A 16,848-nucleotide genomic window follows, 5' to 3' on the forward strand; every position below is an offset into this window, starting at 1 on the left:
CTTATGTAGCAAACCATATACACAATGGGGCATATGCATATAAGCATATTTAACGGCTGGTAGTTTTTGTTGACATTATATAATGCTTGTCTCTCTCTAATCACATTTTCTATGTACAAAAATGTAAGATGTGTAATAACATTATAGAACGAAAATAAGTGTTATTATTTGTTCAAATGCCCCTTTGTTTAATAAAGAAGTCACTTACAAAAACTTACACATAAGTGTAATATTTTAAACAAAAAATGTGATAAATGAAATTAAGTTAAACAAAACATGTATATTGTGAGAAGAAATTCATATAATATATAAATTAATGTATCTTTATTATTTTTTGTTACAAAATGCATCAATAATTCTAAATATATATTATTTAAATCGCTCTTATACTATATTGTAACGAACCAAAAATAATAGAGAGGTAACGACTCATATATTATTTGGAATTGTCTCCACAATATATCATGTTTTGTTTAACTTAATTGCATTTATCACATTTTTTCCACAAAATTACACCTATTTCTCATGCAGGGTAGTTAGTGTAATGAAAGTATAAAAATGAAGGGTTTGTGTAAGTCGAAAAAAATGAGGGACAATTTGTATAATTTCATTAAAACTCAGAGAGTGTCAGTGTAATTTACTCTTTAAAAATATATACAAATACCAAAACAAGGCAGTATTATTTAAAGCTTAATTACTATATTACCTCTATTAAAGGTATATCTTATTATAATGATTAATGAAAACTTAGAAGAAAGATTCGAACTGATTAGGTATTTTTTTATGATTGGATCAGTTAAACCAATCGGTTTAAGTTGAGTTTTATAACACTCAATGAAATGTTTGCGACTTGCTAGTGTCAAACAATTAAGGAGTTTATTGATTGATTATGGGGTGTTGCTTAATTTGATTAAGTTACTCTGATTTCAAATCTTATTATGACGATACATTTATCTATATCTCAGCTGATTGACATATAATCCAAATTTGTGAAATTTTATTGGTGATAACTCAGGGATATGTAAACAGTGGATAAAAAATTGCAGAAATTTAAGAGAAGGAACATAGAGAAAAGAAAGAAGTAAAGACAAAAACAAATACTGGGAAATGACAAAGACACACACATAGAGATTGGTGACACTCTTCTTAGCTGTCCAATTAATGGTTAACCATTTTAGCCCCATCATGTTAATAGCCAATCAGAGTCAAAAGTCTTATGTCCATTCTAGTAAAGAAAAGTACTTGCAGGCTCATATAGCGAGATTTCCCCCTTCTAGCTCGCGCTGACTTGATCTCCATAAGACTCAAGAAAGATGAAGCAGAAATAATATATTAAAGTGCTAAATTTTACTTTCCAAGAAAATAGTTGCTTCACTGTTACGGTGTTACATACATTTATTATTACTTTGCCAGAAGCAAGAGACACAAATTACAAATTTACAACAAAGACCCACAAAGTTCAACCCTACAATTCAAAGTTATGTTCTGTCCTTTCGTTTGGTCTCTAACAAAAAACAAAAATTCCCAGCACCTTATAACGAAGGCCGTACCAAGATCATGTGACAGTGATTTTCTCATTGAACTATATCCATCACGGCATCACCTTGCTTTCTTTCTTCTCAATCTCATTCTCTCACCCCATCACTTTCTCTTCAAAATTTTCATTTTTTGCCCCTTATATAATTGTTAACTAGATCAACATGATGTGACTAATTAATGACAATATGACATGGTCGATTTCAGATGGACCAGAGGATTAAATGTTATCCTCTACTTGCATTACTAATTCTCAGCATTGTTTAATCCGAGAAATGTGAACCGTTTGATTGTTACCATAACCAGTGATTTTCCTTCTCTTATGGTCCTGGTTATCTTGTTGTCTAAGAGTAGATGCAGTAACAGTGATACCGTTGATTTGATCACTTTCTGAACTTGGAAAATGATGGTCCAACACATTAACCGGTGTGATTGAACTCGAAACTGCATTGAACACCGACACACAATCCTCTTCCGCAGCTATGTCTAGTATCAAACTATAGCACTGCACCACGCTTTCCTGCAGTAAAATTAACGTACTATCTGTTAATTCTCCATATTATAAAGAAGTTTCGCCTTCTTCACAAATAAATAAATATATATATATATATATATGTATATGTATATATAAATTTCACAAATAGACAATGATTATATTAAAATAATCCAGTAATAAATCATGTCATATAATAAGCAAAAGGTCATAAATGAAATTTCACAAATTTTCTATAAACCATTAATAAAAAATATTTTATCTCTCCTTAACGTAATAAATTCATTAAAAAAATGACATAAATATGATATATATTTAAGTTGGATATAATTTGAATGCAATCAGGAATATTAGTTTTACGTTATTAATCATTCATTAATTATCATATCATTGAAAGTTGACCTTTTTTATTTATTTATTTTGTTTATAAATTGACCTTTTTTAATAACTACAAAGATTCACCCATGGGTGATAAATGATTAGTATTTAATGTAAAAAAGTTCATACCCAAAGTCCTTAAAAAATAATCTCATACAAATTACTATGTGTATTTTTGGCATGATACTGATGATAATAATAATAATAAAAAGACGAGGATGATGAAGGAAGGATGTGTACTTTATTTACATATGAACAATCGGATATAGCTCTGAAGAATGACGGATAATGAAAAGGAAACAACTCATGAGAAGCACACAGAAGCGCTGATGCAGCAATTATGGATGGCTTGAATTCCAAAAGCTTTATATCTGCATAAAAGCCAATGATTATTCAACAAGAATTCAAGATTGATGTCATGATCAAAATGAACTATAGATTTCTCAAATATTACGCCGACTAAAGTCACTAAACATTAATCATGTCTAGTTACTCAATATATTTTTTGATATTTAAGGTGATACACATAATTTAAAGAATGTAATATTTATATATTATGAGTGTTAGATTTATACAAAGTTGTTATATTATTCATTTGAATTATTTTTTTTGAAGAGTTAATTATAATTAAATATAACCGTGAATGATGCAGTGATAATGTATAATTAGTGGATACATTTTTTCTCTAATTTAAAATGATAAATACATTTAAAATAAATTTAAAGGAAATAGAAAAATAAATGTTAAAATGAGGAATGATAAATGATATAGTGAAAAATAAAGTATAAATGTGTATTTAGTTTTTAAAATATTTGGAAAAAGTTAAAAAAAAGTTAAAACATTGAAAAATATGCAACGATTACCACGTTGTGACTTTAGTATAATTTCAGCAACTCTGTCATTAAGAATTTGCCTCATTGGTTGGTCTTTGAGAGTGAACAAATTAATGAAGAAAGTTATGAAAGAGAAGGGAGTGATGGACCGCATTCGCCATTGTAGTGCTCCCAAGATAATGGCTTCCATTCTTTGTATTGTATGTGTCTCAAAAATGAAGTCACCATCACTTTGTTCCAAAAGGGCCTAATAAAACGATCTTCATTCAATAAATAACAACATATAGCTTATAAAACCTTTCATATATTCTCATTTTTCAAGAACACTGGTTAGAATGTGTAACGTTTTTACCTGAACATTAGTAGCCAAGTCCTCTGCACACATCATCTTGGCGGCTAGAGAAAAGCAAGAAATTGCAAGAAGCCTAAGGGACCATGGCTTTGGGTTCTTGAACATATAACCAATTAAGTGTTAGATCTTAAGAGAGCATAGTCCAGCTTATAAAATTTTACATTCCTCAATGTGACCTAGTAGTATATTTATTTATGGTAAAACAAATAAGCCAATGCTAATATTTGATTGAAAATATTACTACAACAATTAAATGAACAAAATAGAAAGCACATTAGTTTTCTTTACCAATATTCCTTGTTTGGCCAGGAACCGGTCTAGATAGTTGACAGCAAGGTAAGACAAAAGTGGATCCAAGTTGCAGCACAACTGAGCAAAACAAATTCAACCCACGTACGTACGTTTAGATTACTTTAAAGATACAGTCTTTTCAAAAGATAATCTACATTCTATTTCTTAGAAAAAAAGAAACCAATTAGACTTGGCAGTTATGACTTACCTGTGAAATTATAGAAACGACTTTTCTTCTAATAAAAATGTCAAGATCTCTAGCATTAAGAGTATGAGAGTAATGTTGTGATGGAATGTGGTCAGATTCAATAAGGAAGAGGCAAGAGATACCACAGTGAAAGTCGTGAAAATTTTGTAAAGGGTTTTCGAGGTGAAACTCCATGGACGAGTTATTTAGTATTTGTGAAGAAGTTACTCAGTGACGTGTGGCTGAAAGGCAAGGTGGAGAGTCATTGTTGAAGAGAGGCAAAGTATATTAGTATAAGATAAAGCTGAGGAGAGAGTTTTGCTTTTCAATTTTCTTCAAATAAAAACTAATGAGGGTGAAAATGAATAATAGATTATATGATAACGCTATATCAAATTCATATATGATTAGTGCATTAAAAAACTATGGATGAGCTCGGTTTGCTTCTTATATTTAACTTCTCCATTTCTGTGTGTTTTGAGAATTAAATTGTGAGAACATTACTGATATTTATTTTAATGAAATAAAAGATGAATAGTAAAGAAGAAATAGAAATAGTTTCATTTATTGTAAAGTATGTTACTAAATTTTGATTGTTAAAAATAAGATTATGTAACTTTTTTCTGATTTTCCTCCTATTATTTACTATGCCCTCTTTAATTAATTAATTTTGCTGCTTTCTATGCTACTCTCTCTTTCCCAATTGCCTCTGATTGGAATGTTATAATAACTTGTTGGAACATATATGAGGTGTTTGGTCCCCTGTGGTCAGGGTTGCATGAGATGCTGTTACTTAGATCGGTTAATTATAAGCATCCAAAACCTAACTCAGATTTTTGTGTTTGATCTTGGGTTAAAATGTTGTATCAAAAGAGTGTATTACTTCATGTGATATTACTTTTTATTAGTTGAAAAATATGTCGTATTTTTTTGAGTTGAGGATTACAAAAGATAAAATTGAGATTGAAAATTACAATCTAATATGTAAGAAACCACATTAAGAATTTTTTAATATTTCGCAGTATGTTAAAAACTATTTATTTTTCCAAGACAAAATACTTATTTTACTTCTTTTAACCAATGTTTTAACATTACTTATTAATACTCTTTCTTTTAAACATTAAATAAGTGTAGATGCCACTTATAATTATGGCCAATGTTTAGGATATCTTTAGATACATGGAAATGAATAAAATAGATGGAATGACACTAATAGTATGGATCCACTTAAATTAGAATATAATGACATGAAACCTCATTTCAACAAAAAAACATGTATTATTGTCTCTTGATTTTAAGGGTTTAAGATGGAATAAGATAACAACTTAAAATCATGAAACTTCTCTCTATCCCAAAACTCTTCCATCAATTGCAAAGTTCTCGCAGTATTATATGCTATTTATATATCAGCTGGCGATGGCTCTTCATGGTCACACAATTCATGACTTGGAATATCAATTTGTGGCCCCATGGACCTGAACTTTTTATTTGGCAATGCAATGGTGCTCTTCCTCATATGAATAGTGTTGGTTGGTCTATGACACACAAATTAATTTGTCCAGCCTGTCTATGAACTAGTTTGGGGTTGTTGCGACATGGGGCATACTTAAGTTACAGCTCTTCCAATAATGTACCTTTCTTGTGTTTTTGGTCTTGACTACCACCTATTGTTATTACAACTAATATATATATATATATATATATAAAAAGCACAAGAAGAAGGGTACATAATTACATATTGTATTATTGTTAACTGCAACGGGAAGTCAATTTCTTAAAACAAGGGGGTCAATGATAAATAATAATCAAATCAGTTTTGTTGGTTCTTGGGTGGGGATAATTGAAGTTTGTAATAGTATTAAGTTGGGATACAAAAAGGTTTTGGGCATAGCAAAGATGCTAAATGACTTTCCATGCGTGTCAACACTTAGACAAGCCTACCGGCTACCAGAAATCAAGTAGATAAGAGTTTATATTTCATGAATTGTATGTATTTAATGAAATTGAATAAGTAAAAAAGTCACAATCAAAAACTTATATAAAAATTTGTATTTAACTAAGATTAACTAATCAATTAACTGTGACTATAAAATATGAATAATTTTAAACTAATTATTAATTTAATACAATATTAGTTCAAAATACGCCTTTGAAGTACGTTCCATTTGCATAATTTATCTCTGTGCATCTTTTACTTTCCTTGTTGGGTATCATCTTCTTGGGTAAAAAAATATTACAGATTATCTTCCCCTGCATACCTTGATGCGAGAGAAAGCCTAAAGAGACCTTTATTTTTACCTCTCAGGCTCTCACATTGAAAGACTAATAATATAGCCGTTTTCCTTTTGCTTTCTAGTTTCTCTGAAATATATACCATACACACATGTACATGCATTTGTTTTGGAGCAATTGAAGAATTTTGTCAGACAAAAGAGACTTCACGCTTCGAATAAAAATACTAATTTACTAAAAATAAAAGCATGTAGAGAGAGAAAGGCGTGATGAGTTGACGAGTAAAGGGTAGCACGCCACATAACCCATGCAGATAACAGCATCATTGCATGCTTAATGTTTGCAATAGAGGACGTAGACAAGGCATTTATAATTTATGCTAAAATTCATCCTATTTTTACCTTAGTGTAGTGAGAAATTATGATAGGTTCAGTAGGTAACGTTCATAATTTGTTCAATATTCAGTGTATAAGGCATGCAAAATAATGATAGGTTCAGTACGTAACGTTCATAAGTTGTTCAATAATATTCAGTGTATAAGGCAATGAAGATTGTTACATGAAAGCATTGATTATGCACTTGATTTGTTACTAATACTGTCTATTTTCCATGGATTCTTATCACAAGATACAGGTTCTCACAGAATATACATTATCTATGTGGTTTGCTTACATCATTTATTCTGGTTTTTCTACATGCATAAACTCTTCTCCTCATTTTCATGTTCCTTTTTAACCACACTCAAAACCAGTAGCTTGAGAAAACTTTTGTGTCAAATGTACATGTGTTAACAGGCCAGCCCGAATAGACAAAAAATAAAATGAGCCCATATTAAATCAACAGTCACTACATTGTGGGGCTCTCTACGTTATATTTTGTATTATTTTATATCTGATTTCTAACTCTACTTCAATAAGGCATGAGTAGAACTTTTCTCAACCCCTCCTCAAAGGCTTAAATACATAGCATTTTTTAATAGAGTCAAATCGAATAAACTAATTACTTGCATATACCAAATATATAACATTTTGGTAGTCCAAATGTTGGCTATGCTTTTTCGGCCCGGTCTAAAGTTGATCTAAAACGGGCTAGTCCAAACTATTTGAGTAGCCCATTTTGTTTTATATTTAGTTTAATTTGGTTCTTTTTGGTATTATCAAAAGTAACTATTTACCTATTGGGTAAATAATTATCATTTTTGAGATATGTGTGATTGTTCTCCTAACAAGTATCCCTCTAGACAAACACTTTGAAATTTTACTGTTTTAGGTATTTAAACCGCTACAGCATAAAAACTAGTTTAATATAACTACACTTAGTTTTTTTTTTTACTTTCTGAGCTGCAAACCAATTTATCATAGTTATGTACTGAAACAATTACATTTTACCCACACAAAAATATAGCTAATCCATAGTATGCTTGATTTCAAATAGGATTCATACAATTTTAATTTTAAAAAATTAAAGCTAGTTTAATATAACTAATTAACCTTCTTCTTTTTAACTTTCGGAGCTGCAAAACTATTTCAGTTTTACAATCAAATACCAGTTATGATAGGAAGAACAGGCTGCTGTGTAACAGCTATTTCATTTGGTGCATTTGTAATTTATAGAAATTATAAATCGAATTTCAACTTTTACATAGAGTGTATTATGAGATATAATTTCTAAATATAAAGATAAATATAAGAATAAAATAATAACAAGCTGATAATAATAAATAAAGATAGAATAATAATAAACTGGTAAGAATAGTAATGCAATTAAATTAGCACTCCTACATGATTCTCATATAGGCATGCCACGTCAAAATATGGAAGTTCATGTTTTCATTTGAACATCGATGACAACTGTGCAATAGAAAAGTATTGTTTTTAGGTTGATGCTAGGTAAATATTATAGCTAGCACTTCAGGGATCACATGCTAAACCAAAACTTTGGGATTCATTACATTTATTTATTATGCTTAAAAATATTCAGTTTGGCAAGGAATCTTTGTCATTGGACTACAAAACGACAGACATTCAACAACAATATATTCTCCCTTAAATTTGCATTGAACCAGTTAATTCGTATTAACTATAAGATTTTAACTTTGTTTTGTAAATTTAAAATCTCGAATGTCGAATAAGCACTGCCCCTCTATTGAAACATGTGAAATAAGTTTTTTCTTCTTTGTTTTTTTCTGTATAAAACTGGTTATACATTCTTTATTTAGCAAAATCGACCAACATACTTAGTCATAGGGAGCTCCTCCTCCTGTGGTCCAACATTGTCAAGATCGAGGCTGATACAAATGTATACCACTACGGTATTTGCTAAGGTCTAAGGTTAAACACAATGTACAAGAGGATTTTAAATGGGATAATTGCGTATCTAAATCTCGCTAAAAAACCAAAACACCACAAGCTAGGATTTTATTTTCATTAATTTATGACTTATGCATACAAAACATTAGAAGTATATGCACCACTTAAAGTTTTTTTTTGTTGTTCGCATTTTTTATTCTTGACTAAAAATGAAACAAATGGATGGTAATTTTATAATCGTAATAAGTTATACCCTAATTATATATATATATATATATATATCATAAAACATAGTTACATTTGAAGATGAATAATTTACAGGGATCATAGAGTTAATCTCCTTGATCGGAGAATATGTCACACAATTAATCTCAACTTTCTAGTCCTTTTTTCCAGTCATAAAGAACCTTTAAGATTTAAGATTAAAGTCAAACATTAAGAGTGTATTGGCTATGGCAAATGACCAAAAAAATAAAATAACTTGTAGCATTTTGTGTAGGATTTTCATAAAAATTCCCATCAGATAAGTTTCTTAAATTGATTTATGCTTTATAGTATTTCGACTTAAAACTCTTGCATTACTTCACCATTTTTAGTCAACTTTATAACTTGTAGCATTTTGTTTTACCATCTCCAAATGATTTTTCATCCTTCAACCAATTCCTTAACATTTAGCTTTCTTAATCAATTTATCCAACACAATGGATTGACACATGTGATAAATCATTATGCTTACATTTGCAATGATTTGTACAGCACTCAATTGTCAGAATTTTTATAAGTCCTTAATCTTGCAGCTGGATTGATCAAACATGTAGCAATGCTAACATCCAAATTATACATAACACTAACAAGGAAAGATGTCGCACACCAACGCTTAAAGATGCATTTGATTGATTAAAAAAATGATAATGTTAAAAGGTTGAAGATAAGCAATTAAAGACAACAGTTTTATTGAGATATTATACAGTTAACAAATAAAAAAGTACTGGATTTGGTTTTCAACACATACTTGACATAACCCTTAAAAAAGAAATTACACTGTACAAACAAGATTATGTAAAGTAACTCAATCACAAAAATCTTAGTTTTTTTACACATAAAAGTACCCATCAAATTTCTTTCGGAAAGAAAAGTTTAGGTGAAGTGAGACTTAGTAGGATTATAGCACAATAAGCCAAAAGCTTCAAGAAAACTATTGTAAGTTCAGATTATAGGAAGAACACATGTCATACATCTTCATAAGTTCCCTTCAGTTAGGTTAGGATAGGACGAAAGTTGTTTTGTATCTTGTTCTTCACTTGAGCATACATCATCATGCTTTGATAATTTACTCAATTACATAATTGAGATTATAAATCTAAGTGTTAAAGTGGTGTAAGAATAAAGGTTAAGAACACTATTTTTTCATAAAGCAGAAAAAAGAAAGCACAAAAGAAAAACACTTTTTCTATGTAAAATGTGAGGTAAAGCTTTTCTAGTCCCAGTAGCACCATGTACAGAGTGCAGACATGTCAATGGAGTCTGAAATTTACAGAGATGGCACACAAAAAACATGAAAAGCTCAAAAGTCAGAAACAGCCCCGTTACCCATTTTTGTCCACTACCTTAGCTTCACGTGACACACAAAGCCAAGAAACATGTCAAGAACTCAGCACAGAAAAGGGACCCAAAACAAGCCAATGTAACTGATCTGGACCCTGTTTTAAACAAAAGCATAAATCAGCATGATTAGGGGCAACAACGTAACGCAAAAATTGGACGGCCACGATGACGCATGGGCAGTGTCGAACTGAAGAGAATCAACGGCTAGTGGCATGTTCTCTTGATCAGGGCTACACTTTGATTCATGTGGGTGCGCACTATACATGATGGCTCGCAGTACCGCTGAAACGGTGGGTATGTATGCCGTTTTGTTCTTAGCAAGTAGCCACGTCAGACCCATTAGTTGACAGTCCCTGTTGAACATTTTCTTCACCCTGCTTTCATTCCCCTTCGTCTCGTTCTTGTTCCCTTTAAGCTGAAATTAAATATAATTATGTTACGAAAACATAAATAACTATTTTTTGATGATACAAGAAAGATGTTGAATAAACGAAATGCTGGTTTGAGATGAGTTGTTTGCGATGTAAAAGGGAAGGAATGAGAAAATGAAGTATGATTAAAATAGTATTTAAATAGAATAAACGAAAAAAGTTTGTAATAATTAGTAAAGTGCGGATCGGAAGTCATTTTCGCATGTCAACATGTTTGGAAAAAACGGCAAAATAAGACTAATGTTGCAATGGTAGAAAGCATCTTCCACTTCGGGATTGTTTTTGTTATAAACAAAGTAAGATGGTCCCTTAATAAATTCAATTCATAAAAAAAACTTATAATCATAAAGTATATTCTCAAAAATTATAATCATACTTTTAAAATATTTTTACTAAAGAAAACACATGCCTTGTTAGTCACATGCATCAAATGCAAAATAAACACAATTGAGATGCAAAGATGAAAAAAAGGATTTAGTTCTATTAATATTTATTTAATGATAATAATTAGAGGTTGAACCTTTTGTAGGGCACCAAGGCAATTGGAGCAACCAGCATAAGAAGAGTTACGACAATTTTTCTCTAAATTACGAACTGCAGCGGTGGGAGTAGCGTTTTTGAAAGATCCAGAAACGTTAAACGCAGCGGGGCAACTTAACGAGCTTATCTGATGAAGCCTAATTCCACAGAAACATAGAATCGCGTCGCAACTCGCGTTTGGTTGAGGGATTCTTATGTTTCGACTCAGTAACGAGTCTTGAAGTGAGTTAACGCATTTTTGTGAGTCATCTGGCATCATCGGAAGTTCTCCTACGCCGGAGCTCGCTGACGGAGCCGGAGAAGGAGAGGGTGAGAGCTCTAATGCAGTTCTGGCGTGGGCGGCGAATAGCCACGCGGCGAGAACCGGGCAACAGCGGCTGCGGTCAAGGTTTTTGCCGCAGGCGGCGTTGACACCGCCGAAGAGCTCGTTGGAGAGGTCGAGGCGGCAGGTTTGGGTTTGGGTCTGAACCGGGAATGCAGGGACAGTGTTAGGGGATGGGTAGTTACCCGGTTCGAGAGGCTGAACCGGTTGGGATAGTAAACCGGCATGTGAAAAGCGTAGTAGTATAAGTAGTACTAGGTACGCGATAATGGACGTGAATGATGATTGCATTTTTTGTTTTTGTATTGTGTTAGAGAAAAGAAGGAAAAAGAAAAGGAGATAGTTTGGGTGGTGGAGAAAGAGATTGGAATGGGGTTTGAAAAGGAAGAGTGAGTTTTTTTGGGATGTTGTTTGGATTCGTAAGTTGTTTATCCAAGAAAGTGAATTAGGTTTCTTGGGAAATATAGAAAGAGAGATTCAAAAGGTGAAAGGATTCGTACTGTTATAGTATTCCTCCTTGTTATAGTTTGCTCACAGATTCAATTATTCAAAGACACTATGATTTGATAGGAACACATTGCAGGCCAAAACTTAGAGAGATTAGATTAGCTTGGGTACAATTACAAAGGTTTGGATTTCAAGTATGTGGTCTTTATCACTATGACTCTATGCGTCTATGCTTGTCCGTTGAGAGATAAATATTGTGGATTATGGACATCTTTAAATAACAGTTACAATATTTAAATGAGTAAAATGTGTTATTGATTTCTCAAATAACATAAACGCAAAAAGTATTAGTGTGGTATAGATTACGTTTTTAGAGATTATAAAATGTGAGATTACAATTTGTTAAGATTATAATTCGTTTATATTTGGGTACCTTAGCTGAAAACTAAATATAAACTAACATGTTTTGTTTTGTTTGGGTAAGATAGAAATATTATTTTTTAAATAGTAAATTATAGAAAAGGTTATAAGATTATTTGTTTATGTTATGATTATTTTGGTTGTTTTTACACTATTTTTTAAATGTACATTTTTTTAATATTTATCATCCTATATATTTTTACTATAAACTTTTAATATTAGATAACAAAGGCTAAAAAATATATTAAAATGAATTACAATATAAAATCAATATCAATATTAAAAAACAATATGACACACAAATAAATAGAAGTAACTAAACTTGAATTACATATTTCACGACATAAATAATACACAAATTCCAAGTTTTATACAAAAGTTTTGATAAGTTATGATGATGATATTGAGAGTTATGGTGTTTGGTGGTATAGTAAAAAGGAGGAGAGAGATAAAGTTATGATGTGGTAAAATGAGAAGTGAAAAAATTGAAAATAAAGAAATAAATCATCATATATATATTTACTACAAAATTTTAATATTGCATAACAAAGACTAAAAAAATATATTAAAATAAAATACAATATAAAAATTAATATCAATATTAAAAAGATAACATGACACACAAATAAATAGAAGTTGTTAAACTTGAATTAACAATTCACAAAATAAATAATACATGAATGTCAAGTTTTATATATAAGTTTTAATAAGTTATGGTGATAATGTGAATCATTATGATGTTTGGTGGAAGAGTAAAAATGATGAGAGATAAAGTTATGTTAAGGTAAAATGAGAAATGAAAAGTAACTCAGCCCATGATTTTGAAGCTTATACTTTTTGCTTATTTTTTTTAAATGATAACCATAAACAACACAAAATAAGTCATACCAAACTGTGCTTATTACAACAACAAAAAAACATAAACACCCATTGAAATTAAGTTGTGATGAGTAAAAAAGTGGACATCTTTGTCCAAAACTTTACTTGTGCAAAGTTAGCAAATCCCATAATTTGATATATATACTAACAATTGAATAGTTTGTTAGATTGTTAATATATGATTCGATCATTATTTATATTACTTTTATTTAAGAATCAATAATAGTTGACACATGAATATAGTAATAATATAACAATCTCATACACTATCGGTACATAAATATTAAACTCATTTATCAATAGTTTATTTTAATATTATGTCTTATTTTTTTATATGATTTCTTTGATATATTGTTTTTTTAGTTTTTTTCATGGGATATTTTTCAAATTCTTATGTACATTAAATGATTTTTTATTAAAATATTATTGATTAACATAGGGTGGAAAGAGAAAATAATTGTATTACAATGATGAAAATAGCAATTTTAATTAAAATGTAGAAACAATGGAAGTGATTCGTTTTCCTTTTGAAAAATATTATAACATTACAATCTTACCGTTATTTAATATTGCACTTTAATTTATAGTTTTATTGAAATAAATAAAAAATATAGAGATAATCAAACCTTATAATAAAGAAAAATGAAGCAATAATAAATATTTCATAAAAATATAAAATAAATTTCAAAAGAATCATTTAAATTGTTTAGATGCTATCTTATACTTTCTTTATTTGTGTTTTAATTATTCCAATTTTTCTTATCTTTTTAGAAACTTATATTTTAATTATGTTTTACTTTTAACTATGACCATACTTTTTATTTATCTTTTTCATTCAAAATTCTTCGTTTTCTTATTTTATTTATAATATATATATATTATATTATATTATTTTAATAAAATTATATTTTACGTTATTTAATATTTTTAAATTATCTACATAAACATAAAAAAATATAATGGACAAAGAAGGACAAATAACCAACAAAATAACAATCAATTATATTGAGTTTGCACAATGCGCCATGAGAAATATTGGTACAGTCAGATATCACTCTAGATTTATGCGTTTTGCTGATGCTCCAAGTTCACGAAACAAAAGTGGTCTCCATTAGTTTAAGACATTTAATTTAATCTGCCACCATCTTTTACATATTTTAAGTATTACTTATATATATAATATTTAATATGTATATATCAACAATATAAGTGTTTTTATACTGTCAATAAATCATTTATTGTTGATTTATTAATTATCATAGACTCTCAAATATAAAAAATAAAAGTAATACAAATCAAATAAATATATTTTAAACTTATATATATATATATATATATAGCATTTCCTATTTCTCATGTGTGAATTCTATAATGAACACTTTTCTCATACTATGAAGTATGAAGTGGATATTCAATATTTTAATATCATGATTAACACTTTCCATTACTTTTACAATGTTATAAAATATTTTGATTGATGCAGTAGGTAAAGAAGAAGAGGATTTTGATAAGAAAGGGAGTGAGATTCGTTTAGGTGCACAAGCACCGAGAGAGTAGGACGAAGCAACAACAGCTCGTGATAAGAAAAGGCTGTCCCAGAATTTGGCTGCTTGTGATGTCCTTTTCATTTTTCATTTCATTTTTCATTTCATTTTCTCTCTTTCCTTCTTTCTACTTCCCTTCTATCTTTTGTTTCTGCTCAGGTATGGTCCCCTTCATTTCCCCTACCCCTATCATCGTATTTATATAAGTTTTATGCATAAAAAATGCTTTATACCAGCTTTGGCACGACGAAGACTGTAGTCAAATGAAAGTTTTTAATGTTCATGAATTAAGATTAAATTTCAATTTAGTTAGTTGATCGAAATGATCTTAAATATATATTATACTTAATGACTTAGATCGTGTACATTATCAAAAATCAAAATATATAGCGGATGAGTCACACTATTAATGTCAGAACCTATTTGTAACTTGTTTTCATTTTTTACATCTAATAAAAAATATTTGTAAGTATGAGTGTTTGTATAAAAAAATTGAGTATGAAGTGGCGGATGATTATACGGACAGGTGGGACAGTTGTCACCCCTGAATTTTTCCATACTTCAACAAATTTGTTGTTCAATAAAATGTGTTGTTCTGTGCGTTATTTGTTGTGATTAATTATAAAAATATTTAATTATTAAATTTTTAAATTATAATATACATTTTTTCAATCAATCATAATAAGTAACACATAAAGTGACATGATTTTTGGAAGAACACGTGCACTACATTTACCTACACTCAAATGACGTCTTTATAGATATACTAATTGGACATCACATATTTCTTTAATTTGAAGCTTAATAAATAAATATGGTCTAACTTGTGTCATTCTAAAAATTACACATGATAGATCTAATTCTTTACACTTAATGAAAAAATTATGTATGTATTGATAATATATATCTTATGAATGTTTATAAGTCATTTGATATTGATAATATATGTATTTTTGTCCAACAATTATATGCTAGGGATTTTAACGAGCAAGAGAATATTAGTTTGAGATGTCAATTTCAACATTTTATTATTGATATCGTTAGTCATTCAAGTTTGAAAAACTTTCAACAATATGTCATTGGTCAGATCTTGTTTTATCAAATTATTCGCCTTATCTTAACTATTGTGGTTCAACTAACATAAATATCATTTTCAACAACAAAAACGAGCAAACAAAATTAGATAGGAAGACAAAAGATGAATTTATTGCAAACAACAAAGTGACTAATATTGAAAAGGAAATAACTAAATTTTTTAGTTATAATCTAATAATGTATGTTTCTTTGTATTTTCCGTTACTTAATTAATTTTAATTACAATTTGCAATTAAATTTTGTTGTTCTCCTAAAATTTTAATCAAGATCTGCGATGGAGTATGAGTATCCTCAATTACACAAGTCAACAAGCAAAACATGTAAGCATGACCTGCTATGTAGTATGTGTAAAACATGAGGATCAAATTATTCATAAAACATGATTATGACTAATTTGATTAACGTTTTAATTTTTTGAGATTTAGTTTGGATTTTAAAATTTTTAAGGGTCTGATTGATAATGTAGAAAAATATGACGATCAAAATTACTATTTACTCTTAAATAGGGTAAGCAGGACTCGACTCTACCAACCCACCTAGTGTGACCCAATCATTATTGGATCTAAATAGAGTTAGGTCTAGGATTCAAAAATTAGACACATTCAATATTTAGGGTCGGGTAGAGGACAAACAAGACCTGGACTGACCAGACCCATGGTTACTCACTTATCGTGTCTGTGCAGGTCTCTATCAATTGTTGTATAAAGTAATGATAATCATTTAATCGAAAATATTATTGATTCTCTAATTTCTCCATAATATATACATCATTAAGAATATATCTCCATATTCATTTTATATATCAAAAGTATAATAATAAGTAATAATAAAAAGATTTTATCTAAAATAAATATATGGTATATTTAATTGGGTATAAGAACAAGTCCGAATTTAAAAGCGGATCCAATAACCATTTAGGGTCAGATTACTTTTAAGTCTATGGTTAGATTCAGA

General features: G+C 29.5%; 2 protein-coding genes across 3 annotated transcripts; both read right to left on the minus strand.

Annotated features, from left to right (window-relative positions):
- On the minus strand, window positions 1,371–4,392 carry LOC109352773 (putative cyclin-D6-1). 2 transcript variants are annotated; one of them, XM_019594969.1, is made up of 6 exons: window positions 4,092–4,392; window positions 3,881–3,961; window positions 3,593–3,688; window positions 3,274–3,487; window positions 2,648–2,778; window positions 1,371–2,056 (listed from the first exon to the last, which is right to left on the minus strand). In XM_019594969.1, the coding sequence occupies exons 1-6, from the start codon at window positions 4,263–4,265 to the stop codon at window positions 1,790–1,792; spliced, it is 963 nt and encodes a 320-aa protein (XP_019450514.1). In that variant the 5' UTR covers window positions 4,266–4,392; the 3' UTR covers window positions 1,371–1,789. The 2 variants fall into 2 exon arrangements, with proteins under 2 accessions (XP_019450514.1, XP_019450513.1); XM_019594968.1 differs by having other exon boundaries at window positions 3,271–3,487.
- On the minus strand, window positions 9,997–12,194 carry LOC109351805 (uncharacterized GPI-anchored protein At4g28100-like). Its single transcript, XM_019593425.1, has 2 exons — window positions 11,168–12,194; window positions 9,997–10,631 (listed from the first exon to the last, which is right to left on the minus strand). The coding sequence occupies exons 1-2, from the start codon at window positions 11,798–11,800 to the stop codon at window positions 10,317–10,319; spliced, it is 948 nt and encodes a 315-aa protein (XP_019448970.1). The 5' UTR covers window positions 11,801–12,194; the 3' UTR covers window positions 9,997–10,316.

Source organism: Lupinus angustifolius, chromosome LG07 (genome assembly GCF_001865875.1).
Source record: "Lupinus angustifolius cultivar Tanjil chromosome LG07, LupAngTanjil_v1.0, whole genome shotgun sequence".
Taxonomy (NCBI): domain Eukaryota; kingdom Viridiplantae; phylum Streptophyta; class Magnoliopsida; order Fabales; family Fabaceae; genus Lupinus; species Lupinus angustifolius.

Coding starts and splice junctions, on each gene's coding strand:
- LOC109352773 (XM_019594968.1), bottom strand. CDS start 4,265: ATGGAGTTTCACCTCGAAAACCCTTTACAAAATTTTCACGACTTTCAC. Junction 3,962..4,091: donor TCGTTTCTATAATTTCACAG/GTAAGTCATAAC, acceptor TGTTTTGCTCAG/TTGTGCTGCAACTTGGATCC. Junction 3,689..3,880: donor TGGCCAAACAAGGAATATTG/GTAAAGAAAACT, acceptor TATATGTTCAAG/AACCCAAAGCCATGGTCCCT.
- LOC109351805 (XM_019593425.1), bottom strand. CDS start 11,800: ATGCAATCATCATTCACGTCCATTATCGCGTACCTAGTACTACTTATA. Junction 10,632..11,167: donor GCCTTGGTGCCCTACAAAAG/GTTCAACCTCTA, acceptor ATTTAATTTCAG/CTTAAAGGGAACAAGAACGA.